This window comes from Zophobas morio, unplaced genomic scaffold (genome assembly GCF_036711695.1).
Source record: "Zophobas morio isolate AGI-343-1 ecotype UQ-CSIRO unplaced genomic scaffold, CSIRO_AGI_Zmor_V1 ptg000011l, whole genome shotgun sequence".
Taxonomy (NCBI): domain Eukaryota; kingdom Metazoa; phylum Arthropoda; class Insecta; order Coleoptera; family Tenebrionidae; genus Zophobas; species Zophobas morio.
Genome location: NW_026972116.1, coordinates 20,506,244 through 20,527,662, shown reverse-complemented (window position 1 = coordinate 20,527,662; position 21,419 = coordinate 20,506,244). Strand labels below are relative to the sequence as shown.

The 21,419-nt window shown below is 32.5% G+C and overlaps 3 protein-coding genes across 3 annotated transcripts; all 3 read left to right on the top strand.

Moving 5' to 3' along the window:
• The first annotated feature begins 3,562 nt into the window (after window positions 1-3,562).
• Window positions 3,563-4,969, top strand: LOC135127378 (putative odorant receptor 71a). Its single transcript, XM_064053824.1, is given in 6 exon segments — window positions 3,563-3,580; window positions 3,628-4,343; window positions 4,402-4,501; window positions 4,554-4,658; window positions 4,706-4,861; window positions 4,910-4,969. Coding segments are annotated over 6 exon segments (1,155 nt in total).
• Window positions 4,970-8,091: 3,122 nt separating this feature from the next.
• On the top strand, window positions 8,092-11,821 carry LOC135127377 (odorant receptor Or1-like). Its single transcript, XM_064053823.1, has 6 exons — window positions 8,092-8,145; window positions 10,475-11,190; window positions 11,247-11,346; window positions 11,402-11,506; window positions 11,558-11,713; window positions 11,762-11,821. The coding sequence occupies exons 1-6, from the start codon at window positions 8,092-8,094 to the stop codon at window positions 11,819-11,821; spliced, it is 1,191 nt and encodes a 396-aa protein (XP_063909893.1).
• Window positions 11,822-18,040: 6,219 nt separating this feature from the next.
• Window positions 18,041-19,445, top strand: LOC135127376 (odorant receptor Or1-like). Its single transcript, XM_064053821.1, has 6 exons — window positions 18,041-18,058; window positions 18,107-18,822; window positions 18,873-18,972; window positions 19,029-19,133; window positions 19,180-19,335; window positions 19,386-19,445. Exons 1-6 carry the CDS (start codon window positions 18,041-18,043, stop codon window positions 19,443-19,445), a joined length of 1,155 nt encoding a protein of 384 aa, XP_063909891.1.
• The last annotated feature ends 1,974 nt before the right edge of the window (window positions 19,446-21,419 follow it).

The following is a 21,419-nucleotide window of genomic DNA, read 5'->3' as shown; positions in this document are numbered from 1 at the left end:
TTCGGTAAGATTGACACCTCTTAGGGCCGATTAACCGCATTTTGATAATCTTAGGCACAGCACGGTCAATTTGGCGAAAAATTTTGTTTTTCTCGATTATCTTAAGGAATGCGTGACAATGAAGCACAGAATAATAATCCTGAGAAATCGTCCAATAAGACTGATACTTCTTAAGACCTATACGCGAAATTTAATGATCTCGGAAAAAGTTGTTTTTCTCGGCTGTTTGAAGAGATAATCAAGCACAAACGCTATTCTGAGAAACTTTCCAATAAGATTGACACCTCTCAGGACCGATTAGGCCGCATTTTGATGACCTCAGATACCAGTACGGTCGATGTGGGAACGTTTTAATAATTCAGTAAATTTTCCGATAAGATTGATACTTCTTAAGGCCGATTCGGCGGATTTAATGATCTTGGGAAAAAATTCTCGGCTGTTTGAAGAAATGTGTCAACATTAAACACAGAAACTCTATCCTGAGGAAATTTTCGGTAAGATTGACACTTCGTAAGGTCGGTTAAGCCGCATTTTGATAATCTTAGACACCTATTACCGTCAATCGGCAACTTTTTAATATTATAAAAAATCTAAAAAGGTAGAAAATTTTGTTTTCCTCGATTTTTTGAAGGAATGCGTGAAAATTAACCACAAAATGGTAACCCTGAGAAATCGTCAATAAGATTGTTACTTCTTACGACCGATACGCAAAACTTAATGATCTTGGAAAAAGTTGTTTTTCTCAGTTATTTGAAGAGATAATCAAGCACAAACGCTATCCCGAGAAACTTTCCAATAAAATTGACACCTCTTAGGGTCCATTGGGCCGCATTTTGATGACCGTAGACACCACTACGCTCAATCTGGGAACGTTTTAATAATTCAATAAATTTTCCGATAAAATTGATATTTCTTGAGATCCATTCGGCGGATTTTAATCCTCAGAAATCGCCAATAAGACTGATATTTCTTAAGACCGATACGCGAAATTTAATGATTTTGGTAAAAGTTGTTTTTCTTGGTTATTTGAAGAGATAATTAAGCAGAAACACTTCCTTGAGAATTTTTTTTTGCAAAAATTTGGACGTTTAACGAAAAAACTCAAAGCCGTTTTGTATACCACATGCATAGGAGTATATTGTTGTATAACATTTAAATCATTTTAAACTAGAATTTTTTGAGGTGACGTCATCAAATTATTGGTGGTGATGATTAGTCAAATTTTGGTTAGCGTTTAATCATCTACATGATATTCCTAATATACATATAAAATTTGACAACAATCGGTTTGGTAGTTTCGGAAATTACGTGTCTGATAAAAATCGATACAAACCGCACACAACCAGAGACAGACAGACAGAGGGACAGACACTCCTTTCGTAGTCTATTAGTCATGAAACGTCGAGAAAACATGAAATTGGCAAGTCGCCCGATAAAGTCATTTTCTATACTCCGTTAATAATATTTTAAAAATCTGCCGTTACTAAATATTTTAACCTAGTTATAGTTTGTTTAAAGCTGTCAACAAACAATTTTATAACGGGAGTGTCCAATTTTGGGAAGCAGACAATTAACGAAACAAAACAGTGATTAATTTTTGTTCAAATTTTGTCCGATCTTGGAAAACATAATTAACATTAATATGTATAAGTTTTTTTTTAAATAACTTGACGACAAAACATGTATTAACATTTGATGGGACACACCTATGGTTTAATATTTAAATAAATAATGTCGATAATATAATATGATATAATTTATTGATAAGTTTAGTAGTAGAACAGTCCTTTTATACTATTAAAAATATTTTCAAATTCATCTTTGATTTTTAAAACCTGTTGTTTTCGAAAAGTCGAAATCTTGCCAAGTTTTTTTCTTGTTTTCTTTGAAATTATCAAACTTATTATTTTTAAAGAGTTTGCAAGATTTCAGAGAGGTTGGTTTTATGCTGTCTAAATTAAATTCTAAAATGTTATTGTACAATTTCTAAGCGAAAAAATAAAGGTAACCACAGCTAAGGAAACATATTATTTTATTAGGTTTATCTAGGAATTACTTAGCAACGTTTGGAGATGATGTCATCGGTAGATATGATAGAGAGGTCTACAAAATATTCCAAAAATACACCTAAAATCTCAGAAAAATGAGGTTATTATCTGTCTAATTAAAACGTTAGCAGACACACTATGAAACTTCGAGCAAACATGAAATTAGCAATTCGCCAAAGTAACTCTATTACAATACTTCCCAAGCTTATGCTCGCGAGTTAAAAAAAATTGTGAAAGTCAAAATGGGAACTATATGTTTAACTTGAAAATTAAAAAAAATCATAACTTACTACGGTAGTTAACATCAATAATTTTGGAAAACCTGCAATTGTTTTAAAAAAGATGATCTCTAAAACTAAATAAGCTGAAAAACATTCACGATGTCCCGGAAATTTATTTTGTCTTTTTGTTCGTTTTAATCCAAAAATCTAAAACTAAATGAGTGAAAAAAACAAATTTTAGACTTAATGCCACCAGCTATGTTTTCGATGTTCACCCAAATAAGTATTTTGTTTTATGCTGATATAACCTGTCACGAAATTGTAACTGAAATCTTATGGTCAGATTAGAATGTACCGCAATTTTGAAAAATTTCAAAAAATTCGATCTTCACACCGAATATTCCGAAAATAATGCTCCGTGATCCTAAATACGCTATATTTTTGGAATCAGCACGTTAAGATCTGCAACTCCGAATTTTTTGAGAATTTTTAGACGACTTTTTCAAAAATTAAATTTTCCACCCTTATGCAAATTTCGACCCATTTTCGACGATTTTCGATATTTAACCAAACACATTTTCTTGTAGATTTCGGCCTCATTTCTTCGATAACTCCAACCGTTTTTCCAGAATCACCCACTGAAATATGTAATTAAATTTAAGGCCAAAATCTGGAGCCAGAAAAATCTGAAAATTATTTTTAGTTTTTAGTAAAAATTGTTAACTCACCCCTGTTTACAGAAAGCAGACACATCTTAATGCGATTCTTTTAAAGTTTGTGTTTAAAATTTAAAAACAATGACCCACTTTATCACACAACTTTGTAGCAGTGCTACTTTTTAGAGTATGATTTGACTAATCATTCCATTTTTCGTGTCGTTATTAATTTTTAATATAAAGGGTATTCGGCTCCAAGTATATAATTAGTACTTTAAAAATGAGCAAATTAATAAATTACAGCCCTTTCATAAAATGGTAGTGATAGATAGGTACCTATTAATAAATTTCTTAAAATTCCTCTTCAAAACCACCCTATAATTAAATTGAATATTTCACCAACAGAACAAATGTTTCTTAGATTTTATTAAATAATCAGCTCGAACTCAATTAAAAATACCGATGCTTTCACTTTTCTACTACTTATTATTTAATACAAACCAACGAGAAATTTCGGACGTTTAAATTTTTTAAAATAAACATTAATTAATATTTGACGAAGTCAACAAAACACTATATAAAAGTGGATAATAATCAGTGACCTATTTACTTCTCTTTATACTTCATTTCCAACAACATGAGTTTCACCATACAAGTATAAATCACAAACAACCATCTCACAAATTAATACACTCTTTTTAGGACTACGATTTAAAATCTGCCTTCAAACTAGACAAAAAACTCCTACTACTCGCCGGGTTTTACCCACGAAGAACCACAAAAAATCGCCTTTCATACATTTTCAGGGCCACCATAAACGTATTTTTTTCGGTCGCCCAACTCCTGTCAATGACCATCCAAATGATAATCGACAGAAACAACGTTTCGAAGGTCTCCGACTCCCTTCAGTACTTCACCACACTTGTCACTTTCGTGTGGAAAGAAATATACTTCGTCAAATACAAGAAAACTTTCCTGGAGATTGAGGATGTGTTAAGTGCGTCAATTTTCTACGGATATTCGAGCCACCACTTCAAGTTACTCAAAGACAAAATAGGCTCTGGACATGCTGGTGGAACCACGTTTAGAGTTTTGACTGTAGCAGCTGTAGGATTTTGGGGTCTGCCACCTTTTTTAGACCCCCAAAAGTACAAAACTTTACCCATACCTGGCTGGTTTCCGTATAACGCAACCGAGTATTATTATCCTACTTTTGCTTTTCAAATTCTGGCTGTTGCGAATACTGCCTACACTAATTCGACGCTTGACATTTTGTCTTGGGTGTTGATGAGTATAGCGTCTGGTCAACTCGAGATGTTGAAGGAGACTTTGAAAAGTATGAACTATGAAGAAGCTGATTTGAAGACAGCGGAAGAGCAACTGTAAAAGTGTGTAAGACATCATTTGGAAATTGTCAAGTGAGACAACAACTAGTGATATGTATCAAAACTTGCATTCACAGGTGTCGTTTTACAGTTTAGTGTCCAAAATTGAAAAGGTGTTTTCCAAGGGGATATTTTTGCAGATTTTCGCCAGTGTAATTGTCATTTGCTTCACTGGTTTCTTGATGATGCTAGTAACTATTGTCACTAGTGTGATAGTAATCAGTTTATTAACTTAAATTTTAGGTGCCTGTTGCCAGTATGAAGTTTACTCATACTTTCACTTATTTGGCCTGTATGATGTGTCAAGTGGCAATGTACTGTTGGTACGGCCACGACGTCATGACAACAGTTAAGTCACAAAATCAGTTATTGCGTAATCTTAACCCTTATTTTAGAGTAACACAATTGGGGACTCTTTATACATGTCAAATTGGTACGAATCTGACGTGAAGTTCCGCAAAAGTGTCTTCATTTTTTTGGAAAAAACTAAAAAACCTGTAACTTTGACTGCTGGTGGATTTGTAACGTTGTCTTTGACTACGTTAACTACTGTAAGTGTGTACAGAAATATTGTCTAGTTGTGTTATCATTTGTTTCAGATTTTGAGATCGTCGTATTCGTATTTCGCCGTTTTACGACACATGTTTAACGATGTCTGAATAATATTAGTCTACTATAGTTCTAGAGTACGTTTAGTCGCATTGTAAAATTGTTACTGTATAAAAAACCTAAATTAATAAACGCCTTTGAAATCAGCTGAACATTATTTGTCTGTATTAGTGAGTGATTAAAAGGGGTTATGACGTCATCGCAATTTTTTTAAACGGAAACTGCTCTTCGTTTCGTACTTTAAAAGAAGGAATAATAAAAATCTCTACATTAAGGTAATTTTTTTGTGTATCCGTCTGTCTGTCGATTCTGTCCAGATCCCAAGGCAATCTAAAGATGCCTTGGGATGTATGTAGATTATTTCCAGAAAAATATTATTATTATTAAAAGTTATCCTGTATAAGGAATTCCGAAAGCTATGACTGGGTAAACTATAAACTGCATAGACTCTTAATATTTGCACAATTTAGATACGATTTATTCAGCAAAATTTTGGAACGACGTCATTATAGTTTTGGAGGGAGTGCTATTTTTTGCATTTATAAAAAAAAAAAATAACATTTATTATGTAATTTCATGTTTTCTCGACGTTTCGTGATCCTTAGAATATGAAAAAGTAGATTTCGCGTTTTTATCTGCGAGAGAAGTTCTGTCTAAGTAATCTTAGACTAATTTTTTACTAAAATAAATTATTTAATTTTTTTAGACATCATAGATAAGCGTTAGAGCTAACTTGAGCCGAAATTTAAAAAAATTCACCCGGTAAAAGAAATTCCAAGAGATCTGCAAATTTTGGGAAAATTTTGATCAGAGATCTACTGCGTTTACGGTAACCTAAAAGGGTTTTCAAGCTCCAGAGCAGTCTGTTTTGTATTTTGCAACTTAAATAATTGTTAAATGTTAGTTGCAAAATTTTGAATTTCTCTGTAAAAAATCAAAAAATAAAGGCAGATTAATAAACCATAAGTATAGATTTTAATTTTTTTATCAAATTGATATTAGTTTTTCTACTAAAACTCTAAAATGATGTCATTACACTGTTAGTGGGGATGTTCCGAAAAATTTTGGTTAGCTTCACTTTTCATTTTACCATGTAAAAGGTACTCCCAAAATACATAAAAAATTTCACAAAATCTATGAATTGGTTTCAGAAACAATCTGCCTAATCAAATCGCCAACAGACGACAGACCACAGGCAGACAGACAGAAAAAGAGGATTTACTTTTTAATCTTGTAGGGAACTACGTCGAGAAAACATGAAAGTAGCCATTTACCAAATGGACTCTACTGCAATACTTTGCTTACGATCGGGATTAAAGATCGAATTTTCCATTTCAAAGATGTTTTAGGTTTCATATTGCTAGTAGCTGCCAAGACAAGACTGATTTTGGCAAATGCCATACCCTCTAAGAAAAGAGAGAGTAGGTGGGCGGGGCTAGTAGCTGCCAAGATAAGAGTGATTTTGGCTAATGACATACCTTCTAAGAAAAGAGAGGGTAGGTGGGCGGGGCTAATATCTGCTAGGATAAGATTCATTTTGGCAAATGAGATCCCTACAAGAAAATGGTGGTTGAGTGGGGATAGTACCTGCTAAAATCAGTTTTGTCTTACCAGCTACTACCTCCGCCCACCCACCCTCTCGTTTCTTAGAGGGTATGTCATTTGCCAAAATTGGCTTGTTTTAGCAGGTACTGACCCCGCCACTCACCTTCTATTTTCTTAGAGGGATCTCATTTGCCTAAACAGTCTTAACCTAGGAGGTACTAGCCCCACCCACCCACCCTCTGTTTTCTTAGAGGGTATGTCATGTGCCAAAATCAGTCTTATTCTAGCTAGTAGTTACTATGATAAAACTGATTTTGGCAAATGAAATACCCTCTAAGAAAAGAGAGGGTGGGTGGGCGGGTCTAGTATCTGCCAAGATAAGACTGATTTTGGCGAATGAGATCCCTCTAAGAAAATAGAAGGTGGGTGGGCGGGCCTAGTACCTGCCAAGGTAAGACTGATTTTGGCAAATGAAATACTCTCTAAGAAAAGAGAGGGTGAGTGGGCGGGCCTAGTACCTGTCAAGGTAAGACTGATTTTGACAAATGAGATCCCTCTAAGAAAAGAGAGCGTGGGTGGGCGGGGCAAGTACCTGCTAAGATAAGACTAATTTTTTCAAATGTCATACCATCTAACAGAAGAGAGGATGGGTGGGCGGGGCTAGTAGCTAGTAGCTCTCACATATATTTCCTCCCAAAGATTGATGACGTCATCGGAAAGTTTTGCCGAATAAATCCTCTCTAAAATATGCCAAATATTATGACTATGTATGTGGTTATCATAGATTTTAGAATTACTTATACACGGTGACTCAATGAAATTAATGAATGAGGCAATTCATTGCCTTGATTAGAATCCACTCCCCGAAAATTTGGAAATACAGTACCGTTATTATTAATATTACATGCATTTTTGCAATAAAATTTTGTAATCGAAAAAATCACTCACACAAATAAAATTCGCAAAATCAAATCTTATGTTTTCGACAATTTTTTGAAACCACAATTTTTTTGTTTCTTCATTTTTTCAATTTCCAATTTTACACTTTTTCGATTTTAGAATTTTTTATTTTTCGATTACCCAGTTTCTCAATTTTTAATTTTCGGCACTTTTTCATTTTTTCGATTTTACAGTTTATTCAGTTTTGCAAATTTTTAATCTTTGATTTTTCAGTTCCTCGATGCCCATTTTACAATTTTTGAATTTTTTAATTATCCGATTTTGCGATTTGTTCAATTTTCGGCAATTCGATTTTACAATATTTCGTTGTTTCGATTTTGCACTCTTTCGATTTTCAATCTTTTTATTTTTCAATTTTTGATTTTTAATTTTTCCATTCTTGAATTTTTCGATTTTCAATTAGCAGCTACTAAGAAAAGGGATGGTGGATGGGCGGTTATACTAGTATTTGCTAAGATAAAACTGATTTTAGCAAATGACATATCCTCAAGAAGAGAGAGGGTGGGTGGGCGGGGCTAGTATTTGCTAAGATAAGACTGATTTTGGCAGGCACCAGTTTTTCATTTTCTTTATTTTTAAAATTTTTCGATATTTCAATGTTCCGATTTTATAATTTTTAAGACTGATTCTGGCTAATGACATACCTTCTAAGAAAAGAGAGGGTAGGATGGCGGCGATAGTATCTCCTAGGATAAGACTGATTTTGTCAAATGAGATCCCTGTAAGAAATTAGTGGTCGAGTGGGGTTAGTACCTGCTAAAATCAGTTTTGTCTTACCAGCTACTAGCCACGCCCACCCACCCTGTCTTTTCTTAGATGATATGTCATTTGCCAAAATCGGCTTGTTTTAGCAGGTACCGACCCCGTCCACCCGCCCTCTATTTTCTTAGAGGGATTTTATTTGCCAAAATCAACAATTGACGTATTCTCTTCGTCCTTTCAGAATAGAAACTTAAAACATACTTAAAACGGTAAATTCTTGTAGACAAATATGGATCTTGCAATTAAGCCCCGCCCCTCGATCTAACAACGAATGAAAAATTCATCACAATTGAGAACTGAGGTCGGGCGGGTATGGGTGGGGCCTAATCTTTGGCTTTATTTTTTTTAATATACATAGTTATTCTTTGAACAACACGATTCTCAAAAACATGTTAGAAATAAGGATTTTGCAGTTAAACTCCGCCTTCTTGGCTCACGACGAATAAAAAAAATCATCACAAATGAGATAGGGCGGGTGGGCGGGGCTACATTTTGTTTGTTTTTCTTAATGTGTGTAGACTTATTTCGACAACAGGAATCTTAAAACACGTCTAAAATAGTAAAAAATAGATATTTGGAAATTGTAAAATTTAGAATTTTTTATAGACACTTAGTATACTAAAGTTTGATTTAAATGGACATCGCAACAAAGCACGTATCTCTCTTTGTCCTTCCACAAAAAAGTATAAGACTTAAAAAATAACCCTTCCAATGCCAAAAAATTTGGGGAAAATTGAAATAACGTGGTAACGTCGCCTCAGAATTTCAAAAATAAAGTGTAGTTATAAAGCCTAGGAGAGACTTTGTATAGTTAAAAATAATTTCAGGGCACAGTACTTAAAGAACCGTAAAACTTTGGTCTTTGAATTTTTTGGTATCTCTAATAATAATTAATGAGATATCATGGAGCACGCGCTTATTAATTCACCTTGTAGATATCTCGAAAATTAAAAAAAAAATTAAAATCTGGAAAAGGTAATTTTTTTTTAAGTAGTTGAAAATTAAAACTAATCACTACTGGTAGTTATTATCATTTTTAAACAGTGGATAACCATTTTTTTCATTATTATGTTCTCTAGGATAATCAAACTGAAAAATGTTTAAACATGCGCGGTTTACAAAAAATTCTTTTGTCCTTCTCTTTGTTCCCATTTGTAACTGTTGTCAAAAATTCTTTAAATAATAATAATAAAAATAATAAGAAAAACATTATTTTAACTACTAAACATTTTGAAAATTCGTGATAACTTTTGTGGAAAGCTAATCCATAATTATTCGCTTTAATTAATAATTGAGAGCAATCTGAAAAGAAATCGCAAATGATTTGTCAAACTATAGTTAGTTGGTGAAAGGATGTTTTTTTCAAAAATATCAAAACTAAAAAGTGAAAAAAATCAAATCCACCTTCATGAGAGCGTCTTTCTTATATTCACCGTAAGAATAAAAAATTTTGAGATCTCCGAAAACCAATTTTGTAAAATCTGAACAATCTTGTGGGCAGCAATTTAAAAAAATAAAAATGTACTGCTATTTTTTACATATGGCAGTTATCAGGTACACAGTTATTGCCACCATAAAAGGTTATAGAAAGTAAATCTGGCATCAGATGAAATACATCTGAACGGTGTTAATATTTGCTTCGATCTTTTATTGTTTTTCAGTTTCCTCGATATTCTTAAGTGTGTCAGAATTTTAAAATGATATAAAACAAGCTTAGAATTAAAAAATGATTTCTTATAGAAATTAATGTTTGAGTGCTTTCTAGTCCGTCCACTAAATATTACGAAAAGCTTAAACAAATAAACTTAATTTACCTGTAAGAACTGCAGTATGGGGAACGTCAAAATCCACCAACTCAAATGTTACTTTTGTACTAATTGAGAGATCTCTGAAACCTACGGTCTTTTTGAATTTTCTTTAAACCCCTTCCCCCAATACTTAACAAAGTGAATTATTCCCAACACAGTAATTTATAATGCATATCGTTAAAAACAACTCAAAAATCACTAAATTATACCTTTACGTAAATTACCACTGATAGGTGGTTATTAAAGAAAAACAATTTTACATTTTCTTGAAACTAGCTAAACCCATAATTAATCCGAAGGGTGCATTAATATTTGACAAAGTGAACAAAACACTTTTTAAACTGAGTAATAATCAATCACCAATTTATTTCTCTGAAAACTTCATTTCCAACAGTTTCCCGACTGCTTTAACATGAGTTTCACTATACAAGTACAAATTACCAACATCAATCGTCCCACAAATTAACCCACTCTTTTTAGGACTACGATCTAAGATCTACTTTCGCTCTAGACAAAAAACTCCTACTATTCGCTGGGTTTTACCCCCAAAGAACCACAAAAAATCGCCTTTTATATTTTTTCAGAGCCGCCATAAACGTATTCTTTTCACTCGCTCAACTCCTGTCAATGACCATACAAATGATAATCGAGAGAAACGACGTTTCGAAACTATCAGAGTCCCTTCAGTACTTCACGACACTCGTCACTTTTGTGTGGAAATTAATCTATTTCGATATCTACAAGAAAACTTTGCTGGAAATCGAAGATGTGTTAAGTGCCTCAATTTTCTACGGGTACTCGAACCAGCAGTTAAAGTTACTTAAAGACAAGGTAGCTTCTGGACAGGTTGCTGGAACTACGTTCAGAGTTTTATCTGTGGCGGCTGTCGCGTTTTGGGGGCTGCCACCATTTTTGGACAGCCAGAAGTCAAAAAGTTTACCCATTCCGGGGTGGTTTCCGTATAACGTAACACAGTATTACTATCCGACTTTTGCTTTTCAAATTTTGGGTATTGCGAATACGGCCTACACTGATTGTTCGATTGATATTTTGTCTTGGGTGTTGATAAGTATAGCTTCGGGTCAGCTGGAGATTTTGAAAGAGACTTTGAAGAATATCAACTACGAGGAAGGAGACTTGAAGACAGTGGAAGAGAAATTGAAGAAAGGTGTGAGACATCATTTGGAAATTGTCAAGTGAGTCAACGCTTGTGGTTATTAAAGAATAAAAAATTCTAAGTTGTCGTTTTTAGTTTAGTGTCCAAAATCGAGAAGATGTTTTCCAAGGGGATATTTTTGCAGTTTTTTGCGAGTGTTATCGTCATTTGCTTCACTGGTTTTTTGATGATGATTGTAACTATTGTGATTATGTGGTTGTTATTAATGTTATTAGAGAGTCAAATTTTAGCTGCCTGTTGTCAGTATGCAGTTTGCTCTGACTTTTACTTATTTCGTCTGTATGATGTGTCAAGTCGCAATGTATTGTTGGTACGGCCACGATGTCATGACAACTGTAAGTTAAGTTACAAAATTTGTTGTCACCTAATATTAATTCTTATCTTAGAGTAGTACAATTGGAGACTCTTTATACATGTCAAATTGGTACGAATCTGACTTGAGGATTCGTAAAACTATCTTCATTTTTTTGGAAAAAACTAAAAAACCTGTTACTTTGACTGCTGGTGGATTTGTAACGTTGTCTTTGACTACACTAACTACTGTAAGAATGTACAAATCTATTTCCTGGTTGTACCATCGCTTGTTTCAGATTTTGAGATCGTCTTATTCGTATTTTGCAGTTTTACAACGTATGTACAACGATGAGTGAATAAATAATATTAGTGTACTATTCTCCTAGATACTTTTAGTTACATTTTAAAATTGTTATTAGGTAATATTTGGCAAAAAGTACTTAAATTTATAAGCGTATTTGAATTCAACTGGATTTATAATAAATTCGAAAAAAGCACTGTTCTGAGTGATTGTAGATAAATATATATGAACACAGAAACATACAGTGACTCTATTTTAAAAGAAGTTATAACGTTATATCTCTACGTTAATTATTTCTTTTTTTTTTTGTAAAATTTAATTGTAACATATAGAGGAGAATAGGCAAGTAGAAACAAAAATCAACTGCCATAAAGGTAAGTGGTTATTGTTTTGGTTCTATCGAGATCGTCAAAGTACGCCAATTGATAACAAATATAATAGAAAATTTGATAGAAAGTTATTTGGAATTAAAAGTGAAAGTACTATTTTATATATTTAATAAGACATTCATGTCACTAGCTTTTTTCCATTTTTTTGCATAAAATCTTATAAGATGCTTAGACGAAATGGTGAACGACAAAAAGAAGATCGTAGCAAAAACAATGTTTGAAGAACATCTTGAAGAGAATGATCGTATTTATCGATGACGATTTAACAAAAAGAATGGGAAATACAAAAGAAAATTAGGGAATTTGTGAAGGAACAGAAGAAAAATTTGGAATGATACAAGAGTTGCATGAACCGAATTTCGACAAGCAGTAAAGCAACAAAGAAATAGGTACGAGAAGGTTGCAAGAGATTAAAAAGCACTAAAAGAGAAAATATTATCAAAAAGGATAATATTACAGTTTTATTTTGGAACTTGGGGGGACTAAAGTTTAAATATTTTAGCTTTTGGATTATATAAAAGGGTTTGACATTATAGGTTTAACAGAATCGTGGCTAGATGATAAGGATTTGGAAAAAATGAAAATCTCACTAAATAACATGAAGAAAAAATAGAGAAACTATTTATAGGAGATATTATAACAGGAGTATAAAAAAACATTCCAGGAATGGAAGAGATTAACTTAGAAGAAGAAGAGGAGGGGATTATGGAATGAAAAATAGCGATCAAGGAGGAAATACGGAATATATTTACAGTTCACAGCAAAGAATTGAAGAATCCTAAGAGGCAAATAGATAAATTAATAGAAGAAAATAACAGAAATTCTATAATAATAAAAGTGCCGCTACAAGTGACGAGGGTTGAAGGTGAAGATGAAGAACAATGTAAAAAGAAAAGCAAAAGATACAAAGGAAAACTCTCAGAAGGAAGAATTTTATTTTCTTGGAAATAATAGAAAACAGGTATGGGAAATACTAAATGGAAATAACAAGGGGTTTGAAGATGGAGAAAGGACAGAAGATGAAGAATACTGGAGAAAGAGAATTACAAGAACAGAAAGTTGAAGATAGTCAAGAAAGCGAGATAAGAATTTGAAATGAAGATCAGGCAAAGAACTGTGAGTGTAAAATGTTGGTAGCCGTTTTTAAAGTCGGCAGTAGAGAACTAAAACACTACATAAATGAGGCAATAACAAAGAAGAAAAGAAAGAAACGGCAAAGCCTGGAGGAAAATAGTTCAACGAAAGTGTCGGAAACTTAAGATGAAGGCAATGACTTTCCTGCGACAATGGAGAAAGAATAAATTTAAAAGGGAGAATATTACCAAACGAGGGAAGAATACAGAAAAATATGTAAAGAACGGAAACAAAGAAATAATGAAAGAAGAATCAGGAAGAAAATCAGTAGCAATATTGATTAGGAAGAGGATGGTTTATTTTATGAATACTATATAGTACATTATAGGTAAAAAAATTGGGCCAAGGTTACTTCGACAGAATTTCCCTAGCTCTTGAAATACAGTCCAACAAATTACGCTTCTTTGAAGATTAAAAAAAATATATATTTGTTTTCTGATGACCATTGTATATTAAAAACCAGTGGTGTAAATGACACCTCGAACTCCCTGCGCCGCGAGGGTGCAAATTCCAATTCCGTCCGCGACATATGGACAATATGAGATATATTCAAATTCAATAACCTTCAGAAAATAGTGAATCATTATCAGTGTACATGCTTAACTTCGATTGTTTATGTTTATACATCGAAAGAATGTCACGTCGAAATTTGTTTAATTTGAATGAGTTGTTTCCTCAAAACAGACGATTAAAATTATTAATTATGTCACAATGGAAGAAAATATTTTGAGTATGATTATTATTAATCTTATTTTATCATAATTAAATAAACACGTAGGTATTTTCTAAAAAACGAGGTTCTTAATTTGATCAGTAAAAAATTGGTGGAAGGCTGTATGTATAATCCGGCAAATCTAGCTCTTCAAAAAAAAAAAAAAGTTTTTACGATTTTCGTTTTGTGATAACCGCTGTACAGTAAAAACCAGCGGCATAATTAACACCCCCGCAGCCCCTGCGCCGTACGGACAGTGTAAAATATATTTAAGCACATAACTAACGGGATAAAATGTCCTTCAGCACTAGGTAATAGTGTTTATTTATGTTTATACATCGAAAGAAGGTTACGTAGAAATTAGTTTGATTTGAATGAGTTTGTCTTCTCAAAACAGAGGATCAAAATTCATTATTAATTAAACCACAATCGAACAAAATGTTCTGAATATTATAATTCTTATTTTTTATATTAAGACGTGCGTATTCTTCACATTTTCGAAAAAACGGGATGACTCCTTAATTTGACCAATAAAAAATTTGTGATGATAGTCGCAGCGTATCAGAAGGCCAAGTTAGGCATCGAACATCGAATTTGAACATTTAATGAAAAAACTAAAAGCGGATTCATGCACTACAAGCAGAGGAGTATATTTTTGTATAACATTCAAATCATTTTAAAGTACAATTCATTGAAATGGCGTCATCAGATTGTTGATGAGAATAATTAGCCAAATTTTAGTTAACATTTAAACATGTACATGATTTTTCTAATATACATACAAAATTTGATAACAATCGATCCAGCAATTTCGATCATCAACCCACAGAAGGGGGAAACAAGAAAGAAGAACAGGATTTAATAATAAGTATTACCAAAAATGAAGCCGAAATCCAAATTAAGACAATTAAGAAGATAAAAAAGGAAAAGCTGAGGGAGGGGTTGGGTTCAATAACGAAGTATGGGTGTTCGGAACGACAGGTATGGTTAATAGGGTGGTGGGAATAATGGATGATATGTGGGAGGGATAGGGTTTCCAGGGAAGTGGAGAGAAGAACTCCTTTACCCAATCCATAAAAAAGAGGACACAAGTAAAAAGACAAAATAGACAGGAATCTACTTTAAATACGTTTATAAACACATTGAAGATGAAGTTAAAATTGGAAAAATACAGAAAATGAGGAAAAAATATCTCCTACAGTTTAGTACACATGTTTATGTATTACTCGTACATTCATTTACAGAAATAGCATGCTTATTTATCTGAAGTTCAGAAATCCACCTCTGTTTTAATTTGAACTTAATAGAGTGTATCCCAAAGAAAATAGTTGAAACAAATTATACAGTTTATTTAAAAAAGTAGACTTGTTGGATTGTGCTTCGAGGACAAGGGAAATTCCATAAAAATAACTTTGAACTAGATTTCCTGGCAGTGGTGGAATAAGTGTGCATATTTTTTTATTATTTTCATATTTTTATATTTTATAAACATCATGTAGTACTCTACATTAAAACGTATTTAGAGTGGTTGAATCAATTATATTATTGGTGATCATATCGAATCTAAAATTGTTGTTTATCTTTGGACATATAGTTTTAAAAATAAACATGTTTTACAGATGTAAGATAAATGCTGTTTCCAGGAAACTTAAATGCTGTAAGATACCGAGAACAAATTTTAACTCCATTTTTAAATCAACTGGATGATGGTGAGTTAGTTTGTGGTTACTTTCAGCGGGATGGTGCTACTGCTCATACAACTGGAGCCACAATAGATTTTTTGGGTGAATTTTATAACAATAGGATTATTAGTTGTAATACATCAAACAAGTGGTCGCCTTGATCATGTGATCTCACTCCTTGCGCCTACTTCTTGTGACCATATACAGGGTGTTATTGAAATGTACGTACAACAAAATGGACAGTTCTTCGCGAAGTCTAAGAAGTCTGAAAAATTTATTTTGTATTATCAAAATTATAAGGGAAAAATTAACTCGTATCCAAATTTTTTATACGCTACTGATGGATAAAATTAATTTATTTGAGTAAATCCTAGCAACTGTAACAATACAACTTTTGTCAAGACTAAATGTTGCTACAGAAACGGAAGATGATCTTTTTATCAGAGGCGTACAACGAATTTGAACATGAATTTTAATAATTTTTATATCTAAAAGGAGAACACTTTTACCTGAACTTTTTTTAACTTTTCGCACCTATGCTTCGAGACCAATTGCCGATTTTATTTTGTACGTACCTTTCAATAACATGCTGTATATACACAAAATTTAACTTATGCAACACCCTCGGAAAAAATGCGAAATAGGATATTTTGGTTTATTTGTTTTCACTACCATATATATAATTAATGTTTTTTTGAATAGAACTTTTTTTCTGAATTCATTGATGTAGCACAATCTTAGTTCCTTTCTGACTGAAATGGCAAAATAAATTATTTTAAATAAGAATAAATAAAAGAGAAAGATGGCATAGTTACTTTTGAAAATAATTTTAATTTGACATATAAGGTGTTAGTGCCTAGACTTAGAAAATTGTTTCCCAATTATCAAAATTCGGAGTTACCAGCAGAAACTATTTGGTTTCAACAAGATGGTGCTCCACCCCATTTCGGACGTCAAGTGTGACAGTACTTCCTGGCAGATGAATAGGCCGAGGGGGTGCTATTGAATGGCCTCCCAGGTCACCGGATTTGACACCGCTTGACTTTTTTTTGTGTAGGTATTTGAAGAATCGCGTTTATGTCAATAGACCGATTCACATTGAAGACCTACAGGAACGCATACATGACGAAACTGTCAGCAGTCGTCCAGAAATTCTCATTAACTCACTACAAAATTTTATTCAGCGTCTTTTTTACTGCCAGGAAGTAAATGGAGAGCATTTTGAGCATCTTTTCTAGAAAACAGAAGTATAATTTTGGTTTCGGTTGTTATTAGTTAAATTATTTATTTTATACAGAAAGAAAGTATGACTGTGCTATATCAATGAATTCAGAAAAAAAAGCTCTATTCAAAAATGCATTAGTAATGTGGTAGTCCCATTTAAAAAAATCAAGTTGGTCTTGCATCTCGAAAACAAATGAAGCAAAAAAAAATTTTTTTTGACAAACAATTAGAGCACAACTTCTTGTACTCAATTTGGGTTGATTTGTACAATTGGTTCTCAAGATGTTTAAATTCATATATTCTAGCGACCCTGTATAACAGACCCTACAGATGAAGTAATCCTTCTAATAAACATTATGATTTTAATTACTTCCATTTATTTTTTATTACTAAAGTAACTTGTTAACACAGAACACTTGTCACTTGTTTTTTTTTAATTTATAAATTTTGAAACATTAAACATTCAAATTAAAAATTATTAATATTTTCGTGAATATTTTAAGAAATTTTCATGTTTATCTACATTTCGTAGATTCTTCACTTCTTCAGTTAAATAAATATAATTGAAATAAATTTAAAACTCTAATCTAGAAAGAGAATCATCTGAAAACTAATTTCAGTTTCCAGTTAAGTTTGTTTGTTAACTTACCCCTGTTTAGAGAAAGCAGATGCATGTTTGTACACTTTTTTCTGCTTTTTTGTTTGAAATTTAATAAACACTAACCTACTTTGTCAGACAACAACGTGGGAATGCCATTTTCCAGAGTATGCTTTGACTAATTATTCCATTTTTCCCGTGTCGTTATTAATTTTTAATACAAAGGGTATCCAGCCCCAAAGCGTATAATTAATACTTTTAAAAATAAGCAAAGTTACTAAATTACAGCCCTACCATAAAATGCTGGTGATAAATACCTATTAATACATTTCTTGAAAATCCTCACCACAACAACCCTATAATTCAGCGGACAACAGTGGTTATTAGACTGATAAAGTACATGAATATTTGACCAAGAGAACAAAATATTTGTTAGTTTTTATTAAATAATCAACTCGAACTCAATTAAAAACACCGATGCTTTCACTTGTGTGCTATTTGAGATCATTAAGCTGAAGCTGAAACTGCTACCACCATGGGCTTTACCATCCAAGTAACAAAGTTACACTCATCTAAATAACACTTACCTTAATAATTTTAGGATTACAATCTTCGCAAGACTTTCACCATCGAAAAAAAGCTGCTCCTTTTCGCCGGCTTCTACCCCCGCAGAACCTCAAAAAACAAATACGCATACGTTTTAGGCGCCACCGTGAATTTATTTTTGTCGATTGCACAATTCCTGTCAATGCTGATGCAACTCATAGTCAACCGAAACGACTTATCTAAACTTTCCGAAACTTTGCAGTACTTCATCACCCACACGACTTTCATCTGCAAACTCACGAATTTCGTCGTCTACAAGAAAAATCTGCTGAACATCGAAGACACCTTGGAGATGCCCATATTCTACGGGTTTTCCCACAACCATTTGAAACTGTTGAAGCAAAAAGTGGCGGCGTGTGAAAACGTGGGTACAGTTTTTCGCGTTTTGTGTGTGGCAGCCGTGGCGTTTTGGGCTTTACCGCCTTATTTGGACCCAGCGAAGTCCAAAAGCTTGCCTATACCAGGATGGTTTCCTTATAACGTTACCGACTACTATTATCCTACGTTCGCGTTTCAAATGATCGGGATTGCAAATACTGCATACACCAATTCTACGATTGACATTTTGACGTGGATGTTGATCAGTGTGGCTTCGGGGCAGTTCGAGATTTTGAAGGAGAATTTGAAAGATATTGACTATGGAAGTCCAGATTGGACAAAAACGAACGAGAGTTTCAAAAATTGCGTCAAACATCATAGAGAAATAGTCAGGTACGTATTTTAAGAGTTTTATCTACATTTAATACAAAACAATCTTCCAGGTTTGTTTACAAAATCGAGAATACGTTCTCCAAAGGAATTTTTTTGCAATTTTTTGCCAGTGTTATCGTCATTTGTTTTACAGGTTTTCTCATGATTATTGTACGTTTGTCTAAATCTACAGTGTGTTTCAAAATAATAATGACGTGAAATTTTAGGTGCCTGTTGTGAGCATGCAATTTGCTCTTCTTCTGACTTATTTCTTGTGTATGATGTGTCAAGTGGCAATGTACTGTTGGTACGGCCACGATGTCATGACAACTGTAAGTCAGTTAAATCCTTCACATAGAGTTCTAATTTCACTTTTAGAGTAACACAATTGGACAGTCTTTTCACATGTCGAATTGGTATGACTCAGATTTGACTATTCGCAGAGATGTTATAATTTTTTTGGAAAGGACTATAAAGCCTGTCACTTTGACAGCAGGAGGGTATGTTACACTGTCTCTAACAACGTTGACTGGGGTAAGAAATGAGAATTGTAGAATGAAATTCATTGTACAATCATTTTTCAGATTTTGAGATCATCGTACTCATATTTTGCGGTTCTAAGACGTTTATACAGCGATTTATAATTTGGATTTGCATTTTAACATTTCAATCGTAGTGATGTGCTTTGTTTTAATCTCGCATAATTTATATTTTGTTTATCATAATAACAACATTTTTACAATAAACGGAATTTTATCGTAATTTATGGGTATTACTAATTTTATGTAAATTGTGAAAACGATCTTGCTAATTAATACGTGTGCTATGATTATTGCTGTAGCAATAAAATATTCGGTAACCTCTCCACCTTTTGTCTCTTCAAATAAAAATTAATATTTGTTTAATGAAGGAAGATAAATAGCTAATACAAACTTATAAATTTAGCTGAAAATGGGTAAATTATACAAAAATTCCGGAACAAGTCAAGAGTAGAATTATTTATGCAGGACTAAATAGTTTTATTTTTATAAAATACGCATTGTTTATAGACATTTATTTTTGATTTAATTGTTGTTTATTGTTTTAAGATAAATTGAAAAATAAAACGAACTAGAGTTGGTGTTGTAACTTTCAAGTTTTGGGTGGTACCAATGTCGTCAATATGAACGTCACTTGATGTGTCAGTTGTATAATGTTACCACCTATACAACTGATCTCACAGCCAGCTCTAATTTGTTTTATTTTCCGTGTTTTTCCTTACCGTATTTTTTGTTGCTGTTTTAATAAAATTAACATTTCATGACCCAGTGTATGAAAAAATGTATTTTCCCTTTCCGTTTGTCTGCCTGCGGTCTGTCTGTGTCGACTTTTATTAGAGTACATTAGGGGTGGTCAAACACTAATCAAAATTTGTCTGATCATCTTCACCACTCATTTGAAGACGTCACCTCAAAATTTTGCATGGTAAATGTTATTTTAATTTTATAAAATAATATATTCCTGTACTTGTGATTTCTGAATTCGCGTTGAGGTTTCCAAATTTTCCCACAAATGAAATTCAAATTATATAAATGATATTTTAAAACAACAACAATTTCTCAAAATCGAATTTTATTATGTTTTGAAGATAAAGATAAAATTTCCTGGAATGTGCTTCCTGGGCGAGGGAAATCCTAAAGTCCAAGTAACTTCTGATCCATTTTTTTATATTTTATGTACACTTCCGATTGTAAGTAAAACAATTTCTTCGCAATGATGTACTTAATTACAAACAAAAATGAAAAATAGATGCATTTCCAAAAATACTTCAGTATTTGAGAAAGTTTCCACATTAAAACAACTAAGTTTTAATGAACTAACATTTTAGATAAATTTTTAGTAGGTGTTAAAAAAAGTAAAAGTCATTGAATCAAATTTTAGAAAAATGGAAAATCGAAAACACGAAAATTTGAAAATCAAAAAATCAAAAAATTCAAATAATCGAAAATCGAAAAATCCAAAATTCGATGAATCAGTACTAATATTTGAAAAATCGAAAACCGAAAATCGAAAGAAAAATAAATGGAAAAATCTAAGTTGAAAAATCGAAAATTGGAAACATAAAAATATCGAAATATCGAAAATTTGGAAAATCGAAACAACGAACAATCGCAAAAAAATTGGAATTATCGAAAATCAAGAAATCTAAAAACCGAATAATTCGATGAATCAAATATTTGAAAAACGGAAAATGCAAAATGCGGAAATTCGAAATCTGGAAAAATCGAAATACCGGAAAATTGGAAAATCGAAAGTAAAACAATTTTAAATTCGATGAATCAAAGATTCGAAAATTCGAAAGCCAAAAAATCGAAAATTTAAAATGTCACACAGGTAGTATTTGAGAAATTTTTAGCAGGTGTTAAAAAGTAAAAGTACTTTAATCAAATTTTAGAAAAATTGAAAATTGAGAAAACGAAAATTTGAAAAATCAAATAATTCAAATAATCGAAAATCTAGAAATCGAAAATTCGATGAATCACTACTAATATTGGAAAAACGAAAAATCGAAAAATTGAAAAACCGAAAATCGGAAACCGAAAAACCGAAAATCGAAAAGTGGAAAATAGAAAGATCGA

Excerpts from the sequence above, each read along its gene's own strand:
- LOC135127377 (XM_064053823.1), top strand. The coding sequence starts at position 8,092 with ATGGCGGCGATAGTATCTCCTAGGATAAGACTGATTTTGTCAAATGAG. Across the intron at positions 8,146-10,474 it reads TTTTGTCAAATGAGATCCCT|GACTACGATCTAAGATCTAC; the intron begins GTAAGAAATTAG and ends CACTCTTTTTAG. Across the intron at positions 11,191-11,246 it reads CATCATTTGGAAATTGTCAA|TTTAGTGTCCAAAATCGAGA; the intron begins GTGAGTCAACGC and ends TGTCGTTTTTAG.
- LOC135127376 (XM_064053821.1), top strand. Across the intron at positions 18,823-18,872 it reads CATCATAGAGAAATAGTCAG|GTTTGTTTACAAAATCGAGA; the intron begins GTACGTATTTTA and ends ACAATCTTCCAG. Across the intron at positions 19,134-19,179 it reads GCCACGATGTCATGACAACT|AGTAACACAATTGGACAGTC; the intron begins GTAAGTCAGTTA and ends TTTCACTTTTAG.